The sequence below is a fragment of the Elgaria multicarinata genome, chromosome 3 (assembly GCF_023053635.1).
Source record: "Elgaria multicarinata webbii isolate HBS135686 ecotype San Diego chromosome 3, rElgMul1.1.pri, whole genome shotgun sequence".
In the NCBI taxonomy this organism is placed as follows: Eukaryota; Metazoa; Chordata; class Lepidosauria; order Squamata; family Anguidae; genus Elgaria; species Elgaria multicarinata.
In genome coordinates, this window is record NC_086173.1 from 55082651 (window position 1) to 55109439 (window position 26789).

A 26789-nucleotide genomic window follows, 5' to 3' on the forward strand; every position below is an offset into this window, starting at 1 on the left:
GTTCTAAGCCCAATTCCCAGAGACCTTCCAGGAAAAAGAGGCCCAATTGAAATAACTGGGAAGAAGTTTACTGTTACCTGGGTCTGGTTGAGAAGGCCTGTTGTTATGCTGCAGTGCAATTCTACCCATGTGTACTCAAAAGTATTGGGTTTAATAGGACTTACTTCCAGCTTAGTGAATATCGGATTGCAGCCTTTGTTGTTTGTCTCTGTACAGCAACAGTTGCTAAACCACTACCTGGTCTTCATGCCTGGCTCTTCACCCAGGCATGTATTTAAGGGAATGTTCCTTATTACACATTTCAATGGGGATGCCTGTGGTTACGGAATACTGCTCCGCTCCATATACCTGAGGTGTGTGAGTAGTGCAGTCATGAGTATGACACTAGTGCAGGCCTCTTTCCTTTTACCTTCTACAAAGCTCACCCTCAGCCAGCTACACATTGTCTAGCAGTGCTTTAGGATGAATGGACAGCATTTATTATTCATTTACATTTACAGCTTGCCCACCTCCAGTAGCTTCAGGCAGCTGACAAAAAAAAGCAAACTATGTACATATCTAATTCCAACCCCAATTAAACAAGTGGAATGTAGGACCATTCTAGCACTACTGCTGTTGCTGCTAGATAACTATATATCATATAAAGTATTATTTTAATAATTATTTTTCTAAAACACTGTCAGATCAAAGCAATAAATGAAATCAGGCAGGCTCCCTGGACTTACAGTCTTGTCTGCTAAATGCAAACTCAAATAAGAAGATAATTGTAGCATTTCTCCAAGAAACATCCGGCCATTTCATGTTACAGTAGTGTCACTTCCATGTTTAAAATAGCATGGTTATTATAATGTGTAGGTGGTTGTATATGACATGCCAATACATATGCAAATCTCTACCAAAAAAAGCTTCCCAGCATGTGGATATACAGGTGATGTATATCCACATGATGTATTCCAATCTAAGTCAGCAGTGAGCAATGTCCTGGCATCAAGGGGGCACATTGCTTTCCCTGAACCCACTGCGGGCTGCCTCCAACCTAGGGATGTACAGATTGTGCAAAATCTATTGCATCTCCATTTTGCGGATTGTCGTGCACCTTTTGTTCCATCGTCCACTCATTGACAGAATCAGATTTTTTAAAGTTTCTGAATTTGCACAAATTTGCATTTGTGAAAATGCGCAAATCCCTGCAAAATGTGCAAATCCCTACAAAATATGCATTTTCATGCTTTAGCATCAGTGTTTTTGTATTTTACATATGTTTGTACTGCTAAATTTGAGAGGGGGGGAATGGTCTGCAAGTCCGTGGAATCTGCATTACTCAGGCAAAAATGGTCTGCTGTGGAATCTGCAGGTTGGATTCATAGAAATCCAAACCTGATTGATTCCACTGTGGAATTCACTGACGTTCCTAGTCCCACCCCTACTGCAATTTCCTCTGGAATTGTTGCAGTGGTGGCAAAAGAGGCGCACCGATTTTGCAAGGAACCAAGGCATCCAAGGAGTTCACGCCTTCTTTGCAAGCGGAATCGTGCTCCTAGTAGGGTTCCAAGAGCATGATTCTGCTTGCAAGAAGATGCACACATGCTTGTTTCCTTGCAAAAATCAGTGTGTTTTTTGCAACCACTATAGAAACAAATTCCACGCTGGTGGGATGCCCTACGAGGCCCATGGGTCTTGTGTTGCCCACCCGTGATCTACGTGCAGGGCTTACACAATTTCCTGCAAAGGTGTGACACAGCACATGATGAAATGTTATGTGCAATGTGCCTTCTGACATAGTGAAAGGGATTGGAAAGATCCTGAAGTGCATAAGTAGAGGTAGCTTGCCCGAATGCATCCCCTCCACCAGTCCTATTAAGGGTTAGGGGTAACTGTGTGAATGCAAGAAATGTGCCTGGTTTTGTTATGTAAATAGCAGCCGCAGGAAAGTCTGAGCTGCCTCAGGCCATGGGAAGGGCTACAACCCTGATGAAAATTGTGTCTGCAAAGCTGCTATTTCCACTTCAAAGGATGCCTTCGTTGCTGCCAATGGGGGCTTTCGTTGGGATGCAAGTTACAACTTTGCAGGGTAATTTCTGTCAGGGCCCGTGGCAGAGTAAGAAAGACTTAAACTTCCCCTGTCCCAGGCTCATGATTGCTCACGCTTCCCCATGGCTGCTATTTACATAGCAAAGAAATGCAGTGTTAAGTGCATGCATGCAAGGAATGTGCACATCTGGTTTGGGTCTCCGTGGGAAGGGATATTCACACACTGCAATGGTTGGTGTGTGCGTCTGTGTGACAAATAATATATATCAATAATATATGGTATATCATATCTGGGCCTATCTTGAAAGGAAGCCTCCCATGTTTCTATGTGCTGTTTCTTCCACTCAATGCTCTTAATAGTCCCAAAGAGCCAAAAGAGTACCTTGTTTTATGGTATTGATGCCAAAGAGAATACATCCTAGGAAGGGTTTTCTGACTATGACTTCCTTCCATCACCCCCAAGCTTCTGTACGTATGCATCTTGAACCAAGCATAATTAAGAAAAGCTTGTTACTTCTTAACTTCTCAGTCAGCCTGTCAGGACTAAATGTGCTGGTGATTTTTTTTAATGGCTTTTTGTTATAGGGTTGTCATCTGTTCCCTTCCTGACCAGAGCATGAAGGGAGTCATTGATGAAGGAGGTTTCCCAACCTCACTGAAGTCTCCTCCTCCTCTTCCTCCTCCTCCTCTGGAGTTTTCATTCAGATCACCCTGCAATACCTTGGTTGCAACCACTCTCTCCTCATTATTTTGTCTCTTCTGCATTTTTCATCTTCACTGCGCCATTTCTGATGACCCATCTGTTAGCCACGGTCCCAAGAGCGCCTGTTGTTCCCTCCTCTCTCTCTCTCTCTCTCTCTCTCTCTCTCTCTCTCTCTCTTTTCTTCCTTCTATTTAAGAATTCAGAATGTGTATTCCAGGCTGTGGCGAAGTGCCAATTTCTCCAAAATAATTGTTTAATTAAAATCTGACACATCGTACTTCCTGTTGGTCGCTGCCGTGCTTAAGACCTTTCCAGAACTTCATCTATCACCAGAGTGACAGTCTCCCTCTATGGGAGAAAGATGTTATGGGCACACCACTCCATTTGAGTCCAGATTTTGTTTTACGTTGTACCAGGTAGACCTACTGAACTTAGTTAGCACAAATTGCCAAAATTTAATTTAGTAGAAGATTAGCTCGGATAGTGCCAGTTTCTAGCCTTGGACCTGGGGGAAGCCAATACATAATTGAGAGGTGACATCTTGTGTTAAAGCCAAGTCAGTTTGCTTATTCTTTGAGCTAGAACACTGTGCTATCTAGCTGTAGAATGATTTGGCTGCTATTGGACTCCCTAAGGTGAATTAAATAAAAAAAAAATCTTTGAGGTCTTCTTGAAGAGTGGCTTCATAGCACTTACTTCCATGCAATTACTTTATGTATCTGATGATAGTGAGAAGAATCATAGTTAGAGACTAAAAGAATTTTTAAAAAGGCAGTCCGAAATGGCAAAATTGGGATTTATCAAGAAAAGTAGCAGGAAATATTGGCTATACAATAGAAGACACTCAGATCAACAAAGGTAAAATGCCACATGAAGACAGTAGGGCCCAAGGACTGTAACCATTACTCACAGAGTAATGGTTTGGGGGTGAGATTTTAGCTTGCTTGGTTCCTCAAGATGGGAGAGAACCAGCCATTGTATTAAGATATATTGTGATGACTTCATTCCCTGAACTTTTGAACACATATCAAAACCTTTGATCAAAATCCATCAAAATAGCTGGTCTTGAGCAAGGGAAGTCTTGACACATGTTATGCTCTTGGCCAAAAGCTGAGTAACCACCACTTCATCATACTTTCATCGGAGTGAGTTTCATTCAGAGGAGCAATGCCTTTGGGAATGATCACCACAGCATCTTCCAAACTATTCCCTACCCATCAGACGGGTCCTGCTTGAAGGAGATACAAGGGTGCTTCCTGTGATGGCTTAAATGCAAGTAAGATTTAAGGTGCGCACACAAACCAGATGATAAATATTGATGAATCTGTTTGAATTGTAGCTGTACTGTAATAAGTTCAATGAGAGATCCATTTTAAAGTTGTTGGGAGTGGGTGGAGCTAGGAAAAGGCTGGTTAAGCTAAATTCAGCAATATGTAAGTGTAGCCATTTGAGAACAGAGTTCTTATCATTTTGCAAAAATATTTCAGGTTTTACCTATGAAACGTTGGAAGGTAAGCCATGGTTGATTCTACAGCTTCCTCCTCCTTTCTGTCAAGGCTGGCTGGCAATGTGGTGTTGAGAGCCAATGTGGTGTAGTGTTGGACTGGGACTCGGGAGATCTGGGTTCTGTTCCCCACTTGGCCATGGAAACCCACTGGGTGACTTTGGGCCAGTCACGGACTCTCAGCCCAACCTACCTCAAAGGGTTATTGTTGTGAGGATAAAATCGGAGAGGAGGAGAAGGATTATGTATGCTGCCTTGGGTTCCTTGGAGGAAAAAAGGCAGGATATAAATGCAATAATAATAAATGTGTTTGGTGTCTGTGGGAGAGACCATGTTGTGGGAGATCTCAGGACAAAAGGCATGCCACAAAGTATCATGCCAATCAGGAGCAAGCAATGGTGCAATAGATTATATGATAAGTCATTGCCAGAACAGTATCTGAAATGTAGATACATGTACAAAAGTCTGAAAATGAAGACAAGGGACTTGTAGGGGAAGAAGCAAGAATATGGAGGAGAAGCAGACCATACTTGCCACAGGCTTAATCTGGCCTGCAGAGGCTTTTCAAGAAACCTGCAGAGCCCGCTTGAGTTCCTCCAAGGGGCAGGATCTGACTCCAAGCCCTGGAGGAGTCCCTGCTTTATCTGTGATGGGATCTAACAGTGGGAATTCTCTTGCATGCTACTCCCCCTTGCAATTATATTACAATGGGTCTGATCAATTCATCATCTAGTGCAGACCCAAACGCCTGAGCATCAGTGTATATATTTTAAGATTTACCTGTGAGTTATGCAACAGCGGATACATTTTTGGACTAGGGCTGGGAGGAGCAGGGTTCATATTCAGCCATGGATGTTGCTGGGTGACTATGAGAAAACCATTCTTTTTGAGTCTATCCTACCTTTTAATCCCATGCGTGTTATCCTGTGTTCATTGGAGGAAGAGTGGTGTTCTGACATGATACATAAAATAAGGACTAGTGTTACTGAGAGCATTTCAGAATGGTGTTTGTGGCCATTCCGGGGATTTTGTAGACGCCCTCGTTTCTTTGCTGTTTTCTCCATCCCTCTTGCCTGTGTCATTGTCATTTTATTTATATGCTGCCTTTCCATATATTTTATGGCCAAAACAGTTTGATGGGATGTAATGAGCATGTATGGCACCCACCAGTCTAGTCTCATTAAGATCGCTTGGGTTGAATGAAGCCCTTCACTGGCCCTTGTGCAGCCTTCTTCATGCCCTGCTTAACCCTGCAGGGGGGGGCATCACTAATGCATGGCAAGAAGCTGGTTGGATATACAGCTCAGTGGATAAAGCATCTGTTTTACATGCAGAATGTCCCAGGTTCAATCCCCAGCATCTCCAGGTAGGGCTGGAAATATCCCTGCCTGCCTGAAATCCTGGAAATGTGCTGCTAGTCGATAATTCTGGGCTGGATGGACCAAATGCAGCTTCCTACGTTACATCATCACCGCTAGGGATGTATGGATTTTGTCAAATCTGTTCCATTTCTGTTTTGTGGACTGTCAGGCATCTTTCATTCTGCCGTCCACTCATTGAAGAAATTGGTGTTGTGTTTTTTTTAGGGTTGTACAAGAATTTCAATCCACGTGCTCAAAGATGCATTAGCAGAAGTGCACGTTTGCACTAATGCACATTAGTGCAGATTTGTGCAAATCCCCCAAGTAAAACAAAACAAAACTGGTCTGCAAGTCCACATATTCCGCACAACCTGGAAAAGGGCTGTCCACGGCAGAATTTGCAGGTCAGGTTCATAGAAATCCAAACTCCTTTGAATCTGTGGCAATTTCAACAACACCCTTAGTCATCGCCCAATGTCACAGAAGCAGAATTGCCTTTTTTTGCTATTGGCATTAAAGTAGGACAATTCTGTCATATAGAAATCTGTTTTATGTGTGAAACACTGTGAAATACAATGCTGAGCTCCCTGCTAGGAGAGTAAAATAGGTAATCTGGGTTATGACAAGCAAGACTCTTCTATTTAAGGAACTCACAGAAGTGCCCATCAAATAGCTATTTGAAAGTTACCGAATCAAACCGGGGCAAGTTCAATAATTCATAGGCAGTATCAACTCCTGTCATTATGTCGTAACTCATTACCATTTGCACCTGTAATTAGATATAATGGATACAATTTCCAGCCTTGCTGAACTCTCAGGTGAGATATTTATGACGAGAGGGTGCTGAGTGTCATCTCCTCCAGCCTTTGGAGTCGCATTCTATCAGAACAGAAGAAATAACTCTGTCCGGCATATATGTGGCTGGAACAATGCACAGAAAATGGGTCATAAACCAAAAGAGGCTCTTGGCTCATGGCCCACTGACCAAGCTCTGGTGAGATGTTTATAGGACAATAATGTGACCTTTGCATCATAGAGCTGTAGGGCTGGATGGAATCTGTAGCCAGGGCCAGATCTATACCAAGCAGTGTATAACACTACGAAAGTGGTTTGAAAACGGTATTTGGAATGTGTCATGGGCCCTGACAGTTGTCAGTACTGTTATAAATCATTATAAAGCAGTAGTGTAGATCCTGCCTAGGATTGTGGATATCCCTAGCACACCAGTGCAAACTTTGGGGGTGAGAATGGGAGTTGAGTTCAGTATCTTGACATTGTCCACATATATATATATATATATATATATATATATATATATATATATGCAAGTTTCCATCCCTTCTTGTTATGAAGAAAGGCCGTGCCTGGTGAACTCTCATAAACTGGGGGAGGGGGTGAGCTCAGCAGGTTTTCCAGTCATCTGGAGTGAGCTTGAATGCCTTTCATAGCTCCTTCCGCCTGTCCATGATCATCCATTGGTGAAGAATAAATTATTAACATCAGATCTATGTTGTTTGCTTACTTTGCATATTTGAAAGACAGAGGCAGAGGGACTGGAATGGTGGTGGCAATTGTTGCTGCTGTTATTGAGAGAGATTTCATTTCTTGGAGTAGAACCTCCCTTGCCATGATGGAAATGTAGTGGTTTTAGTCTGCAGCCATCAGACGAGATGACAGAAAAGGTGTGGGAAGAGGGAACCCAACAGGGAGAAGTAGACCTGGAGGCTGCAAAAGATGCAACTTGGTTTACTATAACAGGAATCCTCCTACTCAATGACCTTTGCAGATTAGCTCAGATGTCCACATTATACTATTCTAAATGAAGAGGGCAGGAGGATGCTAGGCCTAGCATTACACAAACACTTGCAGAAAAATAGAAGATTTGCAAAGCGCACCCACCCAAAACATGTGACTTGGAATGCACATTACAAAAGAAGATGATACAGCTCCCCCCATCCACATCTACACCAGCAAAACTGACCAGGGGTTGGTGGCAGGAGGGAAATCTTCCCGACTCGAATTTTAGCAATGGTTCAGCCTTGTCTATGAAAGCAATACCTCTCCAGCAGCAAAGTTTCATTGTTTCATTAAAAAATGCCCTTTCAGCATCCCATATCAAGAACTAAGGACTACAAATGAGTCATTAGTAACATTCTTCTTTAGCTCTCTTAAGAATTTCTTCTTCATTCTTATGTAGACATTTCCAAATATGTCTACATGTGGCAAAATGGACACTTGCTTGATTTTCACATGACTGTGTACATGGGCGACCACATTTCTCCATACCCATGCAGGGGAAAAAAGTCATGTGTGAAGTGTTCCTAATATAAGGATCCTTCCATTTGTAATCATTTCCTGGCAAATTACGGACTGATATCTAAGGAGTGACATACAAGTGTAAGAAGAGACAGACATGTATTATCTGTTGTCAGTTACACCTTGGTCCTTTTGTTAAGTTTCATCATTCACTTCCTTTGTAAACGCTGAAAAGAGAGCTGTAATTTGTTACGTTTACAGAATCAGAGCAGGCTTTGTATAGATATTTGGACCATTTGAATCTGGCAAGTTTGATGTATATAAATTTCCATGAGAATATTTCTTATCAGCTCTAACTATCTGAACAAGGATTGCCTAAAATTGGGATGGGAGAGAGAAGGCAGTCAATGTACTAGAGCACAACATTCAGGAAGTGATAGATGCATATACTAGATGAATACTAGATGAATGCTAAAAGATTCTTTTCAGATATGCCTGTAAAATTTATTTCTTCCTCCATTGACAATCAGCAGTTTAAAGGCAAAACTACATGGTAAAAATAACAGTAGTATGGTTTCATAATCCATTCTTAAAATGTACTATCCATTTGAATGATGAAGGCAGAGAAGCAGCCAGAACATGTGTCAGAAATCTGGGCTGCTGGAAATACCTACACTTTATCTCTGTGCACATACAAGTGTTATTCAAGCACAGTTCCGCATATGCTCTTCCACAATTATACTCTTCCAAAGTCTCAAGGTGCACTGGTGCAGGAATCCACATTTTTCCTGCAGACAAGGAGCTCCAGCAGATGACTGGTCTTGCGGGTCCCTCTCTTGATGCCATCTGCCTCCCAGATGCCTCCTGCCCCTTCTAGCCTTTTTTGCACCAAAACCCCCCACCCCAGTAAGTCCAACTTATTTTTTGAGATGGAACTTGCCACCATCTCCTGCTTGGGCAGGAGAAGCAGTGCGATCAAAACAGCCCACTGAATGTTATTTGTGCAAGTTATTTACTCCCTCTTTCAAAAGAGGAAGTAATGAGGGATAAATGCATGGGCGGAGAAGTGACAGTAAGCAAACGTGATTTTCCTCCATGTGATGACACTCAAGGATTTCAGCGCAGATGATTCTGAACACTCATTTGACTTCTTGACAAAGGCTTGTTTCTTTTTTTCTGATGGGTTTCTAAGTGGTTTTTCACATGGGACTTCCTGCTCAAATTCAGGATCACATGAAAGGAGTTGGATGTCCAATCACAGTGAAAGACCCCCAATTTATTGAATCCCTCTCACCTCCCATCCTACTGCTTTAGCTGTCACATGCTAAATCGACACTGATACTTTATAGTAGTATTGACGTGCACTGATAACTGCATTCCATATTCCACGTTCATAGTGTTATTTCCTGCTTTTTATTCGACATTATCCAAAATACCACAAGAGATGTCCTTGTGTGTCCTACGAGGTATAAATGCGCAAGAGCCATACAGCGTTACCATGATGGGATCATAATGATTTGACACAAGGGGTAGATCTGGTAATGCTGCTAGGCATGCCTGGTTATTAAGCATAGCTGCTATGTAGAAACCAAAGTAGCAATAATGGGATAGCCACCTGAGGACAATGGTCCTTTGAGGGGTGGGGACATTATATACCAATTAAATTTTGCTTTATATAGCAGGGTTGTTGAACCACTTTCAGCTCTTGGGCCAAATTCAATTTCAGAGAAGTTCTTGTGGGCCAGATTCCAGTGGTGAATGGGGCCAAAGTCTCAAACACCAAGGGTTAGATCCAGATTTATGCCAGATCAACTACACTGGTGGAAGTGGACTTCCCTGCCACCTCCTTCCCACAGAAGCCTCTTCACCCCCCTGAAAATGCTACACAGGGAGTCAGGAGACCCTGCTGAATGGGATGAGAGCTGTGGTACGTGGGGCAGGGGGATCCTCAAAAATCAGGTGTAGGGATCTTCCATGAGTGGAGCTTTTTCCCCCAGGAAAGGCAGCTCCTGGATCCAACCCTCCAAAATACCAGCATATTTTTAGCTTAAAGCTCTTACTTGTCAGTAACTAAGCCTTAGGGCAGCCATTTCAAGATTTAGAATTGGGACAACTCTGCACAAAAGCCAAAAACACCTAACCATCAGTGGTTAGGGGAAATGGGATGGGGCCATGAGATGGAGCCATGGGCATAGGCGGTGCCCCAAATTGGAACTTCCCAGAGAGCTGGACCTGCCCCCAATGCCTGAGGTTCTGTGCCTTTGGTCCTGACTGGTCCACCATTAAGCAGGGCAGGTTCTACACTATTTCTTTAGGACGCATCCCACATACCATTATCAAACCATTTTCAAAGTGTTATGACCTGCTTGGTGTAGATCTGTCCCAGAATGGATTCCTGCGAAGTCTCATGAGGCATATCGCTCTGACCTCTACTTTACCACCTTGGAAACAAACCTTTCAAAAACGCTCTTGGGTTAGGACCAGACAATACACAGCAGCCTCTTGAAAGCACTTCCAAGTATACTGAGCACGGATCACCACCTCTGTCATGTGGTAAGCTGGTTAAATATCTGTTAAAACAACAGCTAGGAGCCCGCAAGGGAGATCTGGCAATATTGTAGAACGTCACACAATAGCAGCAATCCACAAGGTACACAGCTTTGTTGGCAGAAGCGGTTTCCAGCAGTGATGAAATGGCATTATAGCAGCAAAGGAACAGTGATTTGGGGCAGGATCACTAGTTGGGAGGTTAAAGCTTTTTTGCCCCCTCCCTCTACTGATTCTCACCAAGATCACTCTTTCCCCTCTGCTGAGGGCCGTGGAGAAATAGTGATCTGTTCCCTGCCCCCACCCCGCTTGTGGCTGATCAGCAGGAAAAAGTGAGCAGAAGTTCCACTTTTTCACAGGCAGCAGGAAGTTCTGTGGACAGCCAAAAGTGTGGACAAGCTGAAGGTAGTTGATCACTGCATTAGACCTACCATCACCACCACCGCTGCATGATCCCATGACCTTCAGACCACATAGTAGCATTGCATGCTTGGTGACACATGCCATGACCAGACATGGAAAATGACAGGGCCCCTGTATCTTTCATAGTTGTGTTGAGAGAGAGAGAGAGAGAGAATTGTTTCTCCTATGAAAGGAGAACCAGGGCAGGATCTACACTACTGCTTTATAATGCTTTTGACAACAATTGTCTTTCCAGCAGGCAGAACACCCTGCTTTGAAGACCTTTTGTTTAAAGTATCCAAAGAAATCTGTTATAAAGAACTGGCAGCAGCCTCCTGCTACTTTGAATATTCCTTTTCTAAAGCTCACAAATCATTTGGAATATCAGATTTTCAGCAAGCAGCAGGCTGGCCCACCTACACTAACGCTGCCTTAATAACAGACCAGGAACAAAACTTTAAAATGAAGAAACCAAAAGAGAGAGGGAGGGAGAGGGAGGGAGGGGTGAAGCACCTTTCTTAAGCCCAGCTGCTTGGCCTTGTTAGGAGAAGACGGAGTTATCTGTCACCACTCCCTGGGCATCCAGCAACGATGGACTAAATGGAAGAGGGACTTCCATTAGCAGCACTCTGTCAAGAGGGAGGGAAAGTGGGGTGCAGAACAGCATGTGTCTGTCAACAGAGGATGTAAAGACTGCCCTCTGATGCAGCTGTAGTGACATTCCGTGCATCGCTAATGGAAAAGCAACAAGGCTGGTTCAAGTGTCCACAATATGTAGCGCCTTCATTATTGCCAGTAGGCAAGAAACCAACCACTGTTTTGTGCTCCTTGGTTCCCTAATACTAGACTCTCTCTCCCTCCCTCCCTCCTGCTCTGTTCTTTCCATAGCCCTGCTGGATTTTGTAGCTAATCATATCCCCCATTTAAATGCTAATCTTTCTCAGCGGCAGGCCCATTTTACATAGAGCTTGGCTTTTTCTGGTGCAATAAAACATAAGCTGAAAATGTAAAATATCCAATGAGACTCCTCGGGGCTTTTTCTTGTTTTTTCTTCCGGGATAGCTGGGGGGGGGGGGGGGGAAACAACTAGTGATGATGGGTGCAGAGATGAGTTATTCCCTGCAAATGGCCATTCACTTTTTTTTGGACTTTGAATATTTTGAGGGAAGTGGGGAAGAGAGGAAGTGCTTTGTCCGGTCTTTCTGCCACCCAACCAGGCCTACATGGGACTTTAACTCAAAACTAGATAGGGTGGCCACTTACACCTCACCAAAAGAAGCAGAGAAAAGAGGACACCAATTTGTGTAATACTTGCATGTGCTAGTATATGTATAGAAATAAATTTAGAAATAGCTGTAATTTAAATAGAAATGCAGTTCATCTCACCAAAGTTCACTGTCCAAGGGCTGTGGATGGGCAACTTCAACATCATAGAATCATAGAAGAGTAGAGTTGGAAGGGGCCTCTAAGGCCATCGAGTCCAACCCCCTGCTCAGTGCAGGAATCCACCCTAAAGCATCCCTGACAGATGGCTGTCCAGCTGCCTCTTGAAGGCCTCTAGTGTGGGAGAGCCCACAACCTCCCTAGGTAACTGGTTCCATTGTCATACTGTAGTTCTTTATCTTTAAACTGGACTTGAACTGGATAGCTCTTCAAACGGAGGATATCTTCAAATAGAGGGCTGTCCTGTGTACAATAGGACATACAGCCACCCAAAAGCTGGAGGATGTGCCTTTAATGGAATCCATAAGCTCCACACACTGACTCCTGCTCCCTCAAATTAAGGGCTTCCCATAGCCTTCTAAAAACAGTAGCTAATGGGTCTGGATCCCATTTAGGATTCTGCAAATCTTTTCCCAGTGAAAATTGTGCTACCTGCCCTTAAGCTGTAATCCTGCTACAGACCAATTCTTTGAATGTTTACTACAGCTTTCCTATTGCACAGAATAAAAAAATGAAATAAATAAATAAACAAATACCTGTTGCCCTCCAGATGTTTTGGACTGCAGCTCCTATCATCCCTGACCATTGGCCCTGCTGGCTGGGGCTGATGGAAATTGTAGCCCCAAGCACCTGGAGGGCACCAGGTTGAGAAAGGCTGTACTAGTGACTTGGTCATTTGCCACACGCTGTTGGCTTCATTGGTCAGCTTGGAGGTTGAGATGCTGTTGAATTGTTCTGGGGATGGTGTATTTGGCAGCCCTTGTTCACAGGCCAGTGTCAGTGCAGCTACTTTGCATGCTGGCAAGAATTTCTGTGCAAATCCACAAAGGTGTTAGGTGGCTTGTCGGGATCAAACGAAACCATGTTGGCATGCCTTGTGTTTACATTCCAAGTATAAAATGAGAAGCAATAGGTGGGAGAGCAAAAGGAAGCCTCATGATCAGAGAAATCCTCCGAGAGAGAAGCTATCCTGATAAGCTGCTTAAAGCCCACACTCCCTTGCCCGTGTGTGTGTGTGTGTGTGTGTGTGTGTGTGTGTGTGTGTGTGTTTGCTAGCAGTTTGGTCTGTACTCTTCGGAAGCACAGGCAGGGTAAAGCATGCAAGGGGGCTGTTGCTGGAAGTTGCCATATGCGTCTCATCACCTAGCTTTATTCTTAATTGGCATATTTTAAACTGGCTTTGATCTGCCTTTCTGTCTTTTAAGGGGGAAGGGAAGGGAAGGGATCATTAGGAACCACTTGCCCTGGTGAGTCCGTCTGTTGTTGGGCCTCTTGCCTTTCAAGATGAGGCTGCCTCCAACTGTCTCCTGGTAGCAGATGGGTGCGAGCATCTGCCGGCATTGCCTCGCGTGAGTGTTTTTGACAGATCCAATGGGACCCTTGCCAGCCCTGTTGAGGAGGACAGGCACATGCCCAAGGAAAGTGGCACCGAGGAGCCAGCTGGACGCCAAGTCAGAGGCCTGTCACAGACCCGGCAGAAGATGCCAGCAGTCTCACACACTGCTGGCTGCAGACGGCTTTGCTCAGAAAATGCTGGCGAGGTGTACGAATTGCTGTCGGAGGGCTCTGACGGCGCTTTGCGTTCTCCTTTGCAACTCTTCATGACAGATGGGCATGTGTGGTGTCATGGCAAAGTCTGCGTTTCTGGGATTTGTAAGAAAAGAAGAAGATAACTTTGTTAGATTGTTTATTCATTTATTCACACACACTATATACCACTCCCCATCCAAGAATTTTGGAGCTGTGGACAAATCGAATAACAGAATAAAAACACATTAAAAGTACATCTTTAAAAGAAACAAAGTGCAAAATAAACTGTGGCTGGTCATTAAAGGAAGGCTTCCTGGAGGCACTAGAAGGAATACAAACTTGGCTCCTGCCTGACCTCCAGAGGCAGGGAATTCCATAGGAGGGGGGCCACCACACTGAAGGCTCTTCCCCTGGTGGATTCCAATCGGACTGTAGGTCTATGTGGAACCACCAGGAGCTTGCCCCCACCCCCCACTTTCTCCAGGAGTAAGGTTTGTAGCTTTGGTTGCTAGAAACAAAAACAAATAAATGTGCAACTATCACCACACTTTCAACTAAAAGCTCTCAAACCACATGAGATCTGAGTGGAGACTGCAGCCATCTGGGGGCGAATATTTTTGTTGTGCACCGACCCTCCTTTTGGCATCTGAGCTCTCATACCTGTTTTCAGAGAAGATCTCTCTTGTTTCATCCAGCTGTTCTCTCTATCACCCTAGGGATGCATATCCTTTTGTGCTTGGAGGGCTGCATGCAGTCTTAGCTAGGGGTCCGTGAGCTGCGCCTGTGCATGTATGCACACACAGACACAGGCACACACAGATCCTTGCAAAAAAAAAAATCTGCTAAAGTTAACACAGAGAGATATATATTTCACAGTGGATTTTATTATGTTTAATGAACCCGTTGTTTTAAATGGGTGTGCGAGTGGTTGCTTGTTTCTCTTATAGCTATTTTTATTGTACTGATTTTTCCAAACCACCTTGAACCAAATGGGGAAAGGCAGGGTGCAAATATTTTAATCACTCAAACAATTACAGAAATGTAATCTAATTTACCTGTTTGTATTGCCCTTTCCAACTGTGAAATGTTAGGGCACCCTGTTTACAAAACATTGGAGCATTCATATCACCTTGACAGAACATGGAAATGGGGGAGGCCTGCTGACTCCTGCTTCTTCTTGCTCTTCCCTTTCTCCAGGTTGACCCTTACCTGCCCTATGAGTACACATCTGAAGGAATGCTGGAACGAATTCATGCCTACATCCAGTACCAGGTAGCTAATCGGTATCTTGTTCTGCAGTTCGTTTGTTTTTCTGACCAAAGTCAATTCATGCCCAACAGTTTTTACCACTCCCTTTAACCACATCTAGATTTGATGGCTCAGGGGGAGGGAAGGTGTGTGTGTGGGGGGGACTTTTTCCCTGCTCCTTCCTTCAGAGACACTCTATGGGGGAAATAGCCATTTGGGCTGATGGGGAACTGGGTAATTGATGTGGGGGTGCGGAATTCATGAATAAATGAAGGTGCATCTTGCAGAATGTGCCCATTGGACCATCTAGTCCAGATGAATGCGGGACTCTAACTAGGAGTGGCCCTCCAGGCCAGGTCTCAAGAAGAAGTTCTTCTCCAGCCCTGCAGCTTGACATTTTATTTTATTTTGCTGGAGATGCCAGAGATTGGATCTGGGACCTTTTGCATGCCGAGTATGTACACTGCCACTGAGCTATGTAGCCTCTTTGCATATTCTGATAACAAGGGGGAGATATGCTAGATAGTCCATCACATGTACCAGGTTCTGTTGAAATGTATGGCGTGGCTCTTAGCTCCGTTCAGTCCAACAGGGCTGGTAGGAGTAAGCTCGTGCACATAGCCTCACATAAGTTGCTGATCAGATTGTAGCTATCAGTCAGTCAGTTTAAGACAGCAAGCCTGGAGCCCTCCCATGGAGCACTTCTCCTGGCGCTTACGGCATGTTGGAGGATTCATTCAGAGGTACCATCTGGAGTTTGTCAGAAATTCTGAGTTTGGCACTTCAGAAAGTCCTGGAGGAGGCCTATCTGCTCCTCCATCATAGGACAAACATATCTAACAAGATGATCGTCAGCAATTAAGACCTTTTTTGAGTCCGTGAGTAAAAAGATAAAATGGATATGCTCGTTTTCTAAAAGTTAGTGCTGCCAATTAATTATAGCATTTTAAAAGCAAAACTAATTATGTAACAAACAAAAAAATAAGCAAACTGAAAACTAAAAAAAACTATATATATACCACAGAGCTGAAAGTGGAGGAGCAGCCTCCTCAGGTGTCCAGGCTGTTGCCGTCATGCTCTGCTTTTGAGCTTCCCCAAGGAATCTCAACAAGGTGATCTAGACTCAGGATTTTTGAAGTTACGCCAGTTTAGATGTGTTTACAGACTGGTGAAATAGATGTCTAAGAGTAATCCATGGCATCACAAGGTTGAGCTCTAGCTTTCAGGCACTACAGAAATGTAATAAATAAATAAGTAATAAAATAAAATATTGATATATTCAAATGAACGATATCATCTCAAAGTTCAACCCTTCACCTCCCCGTCTTAACTAGAGAGCGAGCATGCTAAACCAGGGGGGGGTTCCAGACAAGGCTTTTACTGCGCAATCACTCTGCTTCAAACATGGAATTGTATTTGGGGGTTGTCCAGAGGATGCTGTCTTTCACTTCTAAAGCAGCCTCCCCTGTTTCCCCACTGCTTCTATTGTTCTTCCCCCCCTCCCCGCCACACGCACACAAAACAAAACATGTCAGGAGAACAAGGTGGAATAACTGTACAATGCCTTAGAATTGGTAGTGCTAGGAGCTGTCCGTCTAGAAGCACCCTGGGAGTAAGCCCCATTGCACATGGTGGGGCTTAATGTGGTTGCGCAGTAAGGCTGCATTCTAAAAGCTCCATCCGACGAGCATTTTATTGCTCAGGTCCCTCACATGACGTTGTCTGCCTCCCGTGCGCCTTCCGCCCCTTCTGGCCTTCCTTGCACGACAAAAAAAGTCCGATGTTTTTTAAACTCAGAATTGCTGCTCTGTCCTGCTGTGTGCAGGAGAAGCAGCACCATTAGAACATTAGAAGCAGCGCCATTAGAAAAATGCAAACATGGGCAGAGAGGCGAAGGTAGGGAGCATGTTAACCCCTGGTTCTTAAAGTCTCTGGCTTGGATCCAGAATCCTCATTCTGCACACGGGGGGTGGGGGGGTGGCGCTAGCAGAACCAGGCTTCCCTGTCTTTCCCCCCACCCTGCAGCCATTGGAGTGCCCTTCTGGCCCAGGGGGACCATCTGAAGCAGATTGGGCGGGGGGAGTGCAGTGGGGAAAAGAGGATTCTGAAATCCCACTCTATGAGCAGCATCTTTCTGCTGTCAAAACAAGGATTCTTCTGAGGCTGTAACCCTACAGCCACTTATCTGGCAGCAAGGCCTATTGAACTCAGTGGGAGTTACTTCTGAGTAGACATGGATAGGATTGCACTGTCACAGAGTAAGGCCTATTGAACTTAGAGGGACTTATGATCCAGGCAGAGAGGCATAGGATTGGCCTGTTAGTGCCTTTGGAAAATCTCTCTATTTAACCCCTCATTTTTCTACCCCGGTAGGACTTCTGCGCCTTTGCTGCTCTGCCGGACAAGCTGGACAGCCACACTATGCAAAGCTCTGCAAGCCCCTTCAGCCTGCAGCCCAACTCCACTTCCCTGGCATGGTCTGGCAATTCCAGCAGCAGCCCCCGAGCCTGGCCTCCAGTAGACTCCATGCAGGTGTGGATCTCAGGCACAGGGCAGGCGTGCACCAGCACTTGTCAGCTGCACGGTTTGGTCTGCGAGCCAGAGTTTTTCAAGTTCATCAACAAGAAAGAGGTGTTTCAGCAGTAAGTCTGTTCTGTCTCCCATCCTCTTTCTTCTCCCTGGGACCTCTTCTCTTCCCCTTTATGTTACACCAGCACTGTCAAATCCCAGCCCAGGCATTTCTCTCTTGATGCTGTGGGGCAAAATTGTAAAGTTCAATTCTTTATCTCCATCTGAATGGATGTCGAGTTTTGACATTTAGGTAAGACTGTATTGAAAACGGGACGTTTTTGTGACACAAATGGAACCTTGCAGCAAAACTCAAGCTGAGCGTTTCACAGATGGTATTATTTGCTTGCAAAAATCACATTTCAGCTCTTCAGTCTGAATTTTACAGCTGGGTTTTGTTTTGTGGGAATTTGATGTTCTGTAAGAATTTGGTCTTTGGGGAAAAAATCGAGCTTGGATTGAATTTTGATATTTTTATTGTTTCACCCGGACTAGTTGATAACCTTGAAAAAGAGCAATATCCCATTACATAAAACTCTAGGCCAGCCTTCAATAACCATGGCTTGTTACCCCACCCAGGGTTTGTCTGGCAAATGATTGAACAAACTGTGGTATATTTTCTCAATCCCTGGATTGTTTGTTTCCCTCCTTCTTCACCTGCTCCCTCCCTGTATCCCAAATGCCTTTGTAGCACTGTAGTTTTGACACATAGGCTCACTTCAGACAACACATTAGTCAACGCAGTGTGAAAACTCCATTCAACAATTGAGTTTTTAGGGTTACTCCCTTCACAACATGTCCTAACTCTGCCATTGTGTGACTGTGGGCTCCCGTGGAGTAGAGTAAAAGTCATTGCAACATTTGATTGACAGTGCCTCCACCCTCTCTCTGCCCTAGTCCTCCTGATGGTATCCAATCAGCCATTGCTGCAATCCTGGCAGCCCTCCTAGAGTGACACTCCCTCCTTTCGCCGCTCTAGCCAGAGAACTCTGTAGCCAGTGGGAAAACTCCACAGAGCCCGCCACACAACACGCAACACAACCGTTGTGCAGGAACTCTCCTCTGCACAATGTGGATATTCTGTGTGGAGTGTTTTCCAAAAAAAACCCACCACCATTGCATGGAATTTTCTTGCCAGATAACACATTTCTCAATGATGATGTAAAAACTCGACTTTGGAGTTCTAAAACCACTATTGAGAAAAGTGTTGTCTGAACTAAGCTATAAAGTAGCTGAGGGTGTTTTTTTTTTTTTAAACCGCTCTTGCACACTGCCCACATAACCTGGTGAAACTACAAGTGAACAACCCACAGTTGTAGATTCATGTGTAATGACAACCCAAGGTTTAAGCAACCCAGTGTTCACCACCTAACAACAAACCATGTGTTATTAATAATATTATTATTTTGAGTTGTTCATGGTTAGTTAGTTCTGCTGGGTTTGTACACCCCGACAACCCAGATTTAGGCAACCCAGGGGTTAAATAAACCATGGGTTAGCATTCCTTGCAAATCAGGTCACAGAATTGATCTCACAAACCTGAAGTCTGCCCTGCCCTGATTAGCCTCTTCACTGCACCTTCTTGCATTCTTGCTGAGTAAATTCTTTCTTTCGTAGATGCCTCTATGACATTTGTTCAGTGCCCTTTACACACAACACAGCAGACTAAAAATATTTGGAAAGACCTTCTAGTTGTATTGTGTGTGGATGGCTTTCTGCTGATGAAAGGTGTTGGATTTTTCAAGACACCATTATTCTTTTGTCTTCCCCCTTCCCCTTTTTATCCCTCTGTCTGTGTGAGCATACATTTGGAACACACAGGCACTGACATTTTAATAGAACATAAATCTGCCACCCAGCTCCATACATAGCTCTGGACAATTAAAATGGGCGCATTATCATTTTTGTCACGGCGGCCAAGCAGGCAATTTGAGTCCGAGTGACATTTTTATATGATAAATTAGAGCCAGAGCTCACATTCTACTTGCTAAGCTCCTTTAGCTTCTTAAAATCCAACCATTTTTTGAGAAATTGCTAGTTCAGAATCACTAGTTCAGATCAGAGTTTATTAAAGAGATGCCAGGCTACTTGCCAAGCAGCAAGGGAAGGAAGGGCTCCAGCATCACCTATGGCAGTGTTGGGGAACCTCAGGCCTGGGGTGGGTGGGAGGTGGCAGCAAATTTGTTTCCCCCCTCCAAGTTTCTTAGATGGCAATGCCGCTTCTCTTGTGCAGTTTTTCCCCATTCTAAAAACTTGAAAAACCCCTCCTAAGGCTTAGTTATTGGCAATAAAAACGTTAAACTACAATATGCTGGTATTTTGTGTATTTTCGATCTGTCCACTTTTGAATTTGGCCCTGCCCACTTTGCCTTAAGCTCCGCCCACCACCAGAATGCAGCTCCGGAGAGCTTCTCTGAAATGGAATCCATCCCTATGGCTGGAAGAGGTTCCCCACCCCAGACCTAAAGGCAAGTGCCTCTAGCATTCTTCAAGGGGGGGCAGTCCTGGAGGAAAGGCACACCTAGAGAGAGGAGGTTCCAAGTATCGTTGCAGTTTTTATGGGTTCTTCGAAACATCATTTCTGCTTTTCTGATATCACCATCCCATCTATTTCTGGGTGCTGTCTTCATGGCGCTGGGTTGGCACCACTCCGCCGCCAAACCCCTTGCTATCCCTGGTGTGCAGTGGCAGCAAGATGTTCTAATGAGGGGAGGTAGCATGGCTTTCTGGCGGCCATTAGGCTCATGGGCCTGCCCTCTCCCCCCCCCCCCGCCCCGGCATCGGGTGACAGAATTGGCTGTGAGTCCCTGTTGCAATGGCAACCCTAGGTTTGTTACTGTGTAATGTGTGAAACGGCTCTTAGCATTGCTTCCATGAAGATATCTTCTTGAGAACCATGCTGAAACCCACCACATCACCCCCTAGTCTTTCCCTGGAAGAATCCACCCTGCAAAGCTCTCTCTCACTCTCTCTGTTTTCTCCCCCTCTAGACTCAACATCGTCTGTGATAGCATCGAGTCCGAGATGAATCACCTCTACCCGGCAGTGGCTGAAAAGGTCCGGGAGTGCTATCTCCAGAAGGAACCGCTCTTGTTCAGCTGTGCAGGATGCAATACCAAGTACCAGCGCCTCTGTCCATGTCGCAATTACCAGAAAGGACAAGTGGCCCTGTGCGGGGACTGTTTGTGATTCCACCAGGACATGTGCGTGTCGTAATCTACCACATGCAACAAGTAACTTTTTTTCCCATGAAAGCTTCTGCAATACTCAAGAAGGTTTCCAAATGTGATCATCTCCTTGGAGACTTGTGAAAAATACTTGGATGTCAATGAAACTTCATTGGTTGTTTTGTCTACCAGTCGAGGGTTGAATGACCCTTTCCCAACATTACTTAATGGCATATCTCCTACCACATACAAGACCATCAGAGACCTCGAAGAGGCTTAGAAGGGCCATGTTGAAAACTCCTCTGGAGGACAATGAGGCACCACTTTAGGGTTTCATCATCCTTAAACATCTTTATTTTTTATGGGGGAGGAAAAAGTTGAAATTAAAGCAGGAAAATCAAGGAATGGTCTATGAGGAATTATTTGAATTGGTTGTGTTTCAAAATACTTGGCTGGACCTCTTTGGAAAGAGGGCTTCCCTCCACCACCCTTTCCGGAAGAGCATGAGAAAACTGGGATGAAAAGACCAGAGGCCTTCAAATGCTTGCACTACCTATGGCGTGATCTGCAACACTGCAGCACTACCACAGGGAAGCAGTGTGGCGAGAAATAAAAGGCTGCTGAAACGGGGAAGGATATAGGAAGCTGTCTTAGTTTGAGTCAGACCACTAGTCCTTCTAGTTAAGTATTGTTTACACTGGCTGGTTGCAGCAGTCCAGGACTGGCCATATTTTTCCAGGGTTTAAAAAATTGGGGTTTATTTCATTATTTTTAATTTAAAAATTGGGGGGATTATTTAATTTTTCAACTGCTGCCTGAGCTCTGAGTGTTCTCTCCATGTAAGTGAGGCAAAAGATGGAGGTGATGGGGATAGAGAAGTAACATTTCCAGAAATTTTGAAGCCATGGAAAAGAACTGGGTTTTTTTCCCGGGGGTTTCGGAAAGAAACGGACATTTTTGGGAAAATTGAATTTTTTTTTTGCAATATTAGCACTTTGTATGGATTGAAAGTCACTTTGTTACTTTAGGAACATAAAATGTAATTATGTCCAAGTTGATTTGGCATAAAATTATTACATTTGGTATAGTAAAAGTATAGTGTATTCAAACAATTATTACAAATTGAATTTACTTTTTTTAATTTTTAATTTTTCTTGGTAACAACAAGCTCCTGGAACTACAAGCTCCTGAACTGAAAGGGACTTCTTTGGTTTTGCCAGTTTATGAGGAGCTGGCAAAAAATAATTTTAAAAGAAACAACAGAAGAAACCATCAACATTAGTAACAAAGAAAATTATTTATGTCTCTGGTAGTCCACAACATTTTTAAGCAGACATAAAGCACCCATTCCCATAAAAAGAACTGAGAAAAAGGGGGAGATCAAGATTCAATGAATATGCATGAAATTTAATCCAACTCATTTCCTGAGCTATAGCCATCACTATCACTTTCAGTCTCTGCTTCAATGGCAGTGCCCCCTAGAGGAAGAAATGCATCTTGCTCTTGCATTTGAGAGTTGTAGTCTCAGTTTGCAACCTAGGACTTGCTTGTCCTTGGTGCACCAAAATTGTAGTAATCTGATACTGTACATCGTTTTTAGAAATCATTTGGAGAAATAAATATCTGAACACCTAGTCTTAAACATTTTATTCATCATGCTAAAATAAAATGTTCCATTATCTATTTTTTCTCCATTTTTTTTTCAATTTTTCTAAAAAAAAATTTCTGGTGGTGGGGGAACAACCAAAAAAGGCTTCAGAAAAAAATGGAAAAGAAACATTTTTTTTCCTGAATTTTTGGGGGGCATTGTTGGTTCCTGAGTGATGCCCACATTGGTGTATTTTGGGTTTCACTGTCACTTCTAGTCAAGCAGGGTTTTGAAATGTAGGCCAGTGTGGTACAGTGGTTAGAGTACTGGTCTCGTGGACTGCAGCCACATGACTTCAAGTCCCACTTCAGCTATTATGCATTAAGGGTGATCTTCAGCCAGTCACAATCTCTCAGTCTAGCCTACCTCACAGGGGTGTTGTGAAGACAAAACAGGACGAGAACGCAACCTTAAAAGAGAAGCATTCTGCTGGATCTGACCAAAGGCTCATCTTGCCCTGCATCCTTTGTCCAACAGGGACCAGTCAAATGCTCCACGCAATCCACAAGCAAGGCATGAAGGCGGCTGCTTCCACCCCCCACCCCTGCTGCAAGTACCTGGCATTCAGAGGAAAACGGCCACGGAGCACAGAGGTCCCATTTGCCTACCATGGCTCATAGTCAGTGATCCGTCTTACCTGCCATGGATTTGCCTCATCCCCTTTTAAAGCCCGATGGCCTGCATCACATCTTTTGGCAGCATATTCAATAGGTTAATTCTACGTCACGTGAAGGAATGCTTTCTTTTGTCTGTCCTGGAACTGCTGCGAGTCCATGGATTTCACCGGATGACCCTGAGTTCTAGTATTTGTGAGAGAAGGGAGGAAAAAATAATCTCTGTCCACCTTCTCCAAACTATGCATAATTTTATAAACATCTATCTTCTGTGTCCCACTCCCCTTGCCTCTGTTGTCTTTTCTAAATGGGCAGAGCAATCTTATGCTCCACTTACATCAGAGGGCGGAGGGAAGATTTGCCAGCGGAAGGGCTACCATATCCGGTAACCTGAGATGGGAAGCGAAAATACACCACACCGAAAATCCCAAAAAGGTGAAAGTGCAGACACTACACACACACATACACACACAGTGAGCTTTTCTACATGAGGCTGTTAATCCACCATATCTACTTTTGGTTTCGGCACAGGGTTGAGATCCAAGCATTACACGAAAAATGTTTCTTTTTCTGCTGCATAATCTCTAAGTGGCACTGTGCAAATAATGCGAATACACAAGTGCAAAAAGCATTTTCTTTCACTTTCACAAATAATACCACATTTTCTCTCCTCTACCTGCCCCCCCCCCCCCAGTGCTGTTTAAAAACAGAAGTGAAATTTGAGGGTTATGACGTCTATAGAACCCAACAACATCCATGATGAGCACACAATAAATGCCTCATGTAGAGAAGTTCAATGTCCCTGAAAGCAATACTAAACCCCACAAATCTGAGACCATGCTGGTAACGCTGACAGCATATGGAAGAAACCAATGAACTTTTGCAGTCCTAGGAATAACAACAACCCCCCAATCATGTCAGGGGCAAAAGAGAGACGCATCCCAGGACTTGAATCCAAACTGATGTGTGAACAGTCCCCTAACTGCTCAGCCACAGTAGCAGATGGGCACCAGCTACAGGCGTTCGTCTTCTCTCTGCCCTGAGTCACAAGACCAAGTCATAGAGAGAAAGAGCACTGGGGCCGCAGGAGCAGACTTAGATGGGAAAAACTGTTCACATTTTTCATGCTGGGGGTCCTGGGTTCGAATCCAGGTCAATATAGTGAAAAGTGTTATCATAAACCAAAATCAATCCAAAAAACAAAAGGGTTTAAGGAAACTTAATATAAGGCAGTATAAAACAATATTCTTAAATACAAATGGAGCTATACATACTAAGAAAATATATATTTAATCATTGAACAAATGTATATGGTTTAAAATTACTACATAATAATACTCCAAACGCGTTTCGACTCACATGGTCTTATTATATAGTACCCCCACCACCTCCGCCTTCACATTGAAGTCAATGGAAGGGAATTCCTTGCACCAGTTCTTGGGCCTGTGTAAAGCAATGCTGTCAGAGGGAGCGTGGCTGTGTTCTGCAGGACTATAGAGTAGGCCAAACCATGTGGACAGTAAGTCTGTGCAACTCAGAAATGCATAATGAGGAGGTGCCTGCAAACCAATGAAGCCATTTTGCTTCTATGTGAGCATTCTGCTTCCAGATGGCTCTCAGAAGACCACATGGGGAATGAAGGCACCCACTCTCCCTTGTTATGGGTCCCCAACATTTGCTGTCCTCCAAACCTTCTAAACATGTTGCACTCCAACTCCCATCAGCTTCAGCCAGCATGGCCCCTTGGCCAGTATGGTAATGGAGATTGTAGTCAAAAACATCTGGAGGGCACTAGCTTGCCTACTCTATGCATTTGTCTTAGGGGTGTGCACGGACCCCCCGCTCCGCTTCTCTTCCAGATCCACGATTTGCGGATCGGGCTGCTTCGCTCCGCCCCTGCTCCGCCCATGTCCGCTCCGCTCCGCTGCGGAGCTCCGGATCCGGATCGGAGCTCCGTTCTCCCCCCATAGGCTTGCATTCAGCTAAAAAAGTATACAAACTTTTTTCTGTGAAAGTTAGAAACCTTAAGTTTGGCACCATGACACCTCATGGAGGTATACACACACACGCCAACACTCAAGGCAATCCCATCATCCCCTGATTTTTGAGGACTTTATGAAAATCGGGCACCCCATTCACACCCCTTTCGATAGCTCCGTCAATGTGCACGTTAAAAACCTCAAACTCGCCACCATGATAGCTTATCCAGGGATACACATGCATGCCCAGACTCAAGGCAGTCCCATCATCCCCTGTTTTTTTTGGAATTTATGAAAATCCAACACCCATTCACACCCCTTTCGATAGCTCCGTCAATGTGCACGTTAAAAACCTCAAACTCGCCACCATGATAGCTTATCCAGGGATACACACACACGCCCAGACTCAAGGCAGTCCCATAATCCCCTGTTTTTTGGGGAATTTATGAAAATCCAACACCCATTCACACCGCTTTCGATAGCTCTGTCAATGTGCACGTTAAAAACTTCAAACTCGCCACCATGATAGCTTATCCAGGGATACACACGCATGCCCAGACTCAAAGCAGTCCCATCATCCCCTGTTTTTTGGCGGGGCTTAAACCTGCAAACATCTCAATGGGGCCATTTCAAAGGAAATCCCAACATGCCTTGAATTGGGGAGTAGAGATAAACCTATGAATCTTCTTCCACACTTGAAAAATGGATTTGGAACTTCCAAAAGTCTAATTGAGCGCAGGAAGGACTTCTCCCCTGAGTCAAAGCCAGACACACACAACCTCCCTGCGAGGCAGGCAGGGGAGGAGGGAGGGAAGGCAGGCAGGCAGCAGACATTTCTGGGGGTATAAGGAAGTGAGCCAAGGATAAGCCAGTAATGCATATAAAATGGAATAAATAAATAAATAAACAAAGGAGGGGTGGAATTAAAAGCAGCAGTGTTGCTGAATAAACAACAAGAAGAACTTTTAAAAAAAGGCTATATCTGTCTTTTACCAGCAATAAGGGGGATGTGCCCGGGGGAGGGGGAATCATCGGCCAATTTAACTGGTCCTGTCTAAGAACCAGTCTTTTAAGAAGCAACGCCATCAGTTCAACTCATGAAAGCCATTGCTCCACCACGAGAGCTCTACTAAGGAGTAAAGCTCTCACTTCAACTCATGATAGGCATTGCTCTGATGGCCCTCCAAGTACAGGAGAGAGTGAGGGCACGTCCACATGGCCAGCACCATGTGCATTGATGGTGCTATATAAATAAATAATAATAATAATAATAATAATAATAATAATAATAATAATAATGCCCTAGGGGAGCTCATCCCCTTGCACCACATCTTTTCAGTTGTTCCTCAAAGTTAGGGTGGGTAGCAGTGCTCTCTTATTATTGGCTTAGTATATGATTTCAGGTTGTGTTTGTGCATTTGGTGGGGCTGCTGTTTTAAAAAACACTGGGAAAAGTCCATTCAGAATAAGAAAGAGAAGTTCCCAGAATCCCAAGTTACCCATTTTGCCTATCCCCTCCTCCAACTTTGGGATCATGTGATCATGACCGGGAGTTGACTCTGCCCCTCAGCAATCGAAACAGGTAACCTTTTTCCCGCCTTTACCCTACTTTTTAAAAAATTCTAGCACGCGAACCGCACCACGCAGAGAGCTGAGAGTAGGCTCAAAATGACCCCCATCCACGACTCTCTAAGCACAAGAATTTTCAGAAAGATAGCTTCAAAAACAACACAGTTATCCCCCTTTCTTTTCCGCAATGCAATCCTATGGGCGAAATGTTTCAAAATG

The 26789-nt window shown here is 44.3% G+C and overlaps 1 protein-coding gene across 2 annotated transcripts in view; it reads left to right on the forward strand.

Moving 5' to 3' along the window:
- MGAT5B (alpha-1,6-mannosylglycoprotein 6-beta-N-acetylglucosaminyltransferase B) overlaps positions 1–21308 on the forward strand; it is a 218547-nt gene extending 197239 nt beyond the window's left edge. The window contains exons 14-17 of one of the 2 annotated variants that reach the window (XR_010025196.1): positions 14975–15049; positions 17399–17667; positions 20584–21090; positions 21131–21308. Coding sequence is in view for 1 of the 2 variants with exons in the window: in XM_063120366.1 (XP_062976436.1) it covers positions 14975–15049; positions 17399–17667; positions 20584–20782 (543 nt within the window). In the remaining variant the exon portion in view is untranslated. Of the gene's footprint in view, positions 1–14974; positions 15050–17398; positions 17668–20583 lie in introns of both variants that reach the window. The other variant, XM_063120366.1, reaches the window with a different exon arrangement.
- The last annotated feature ends 5481 nt before the right edge of the window (positions 21309–26789 follow it).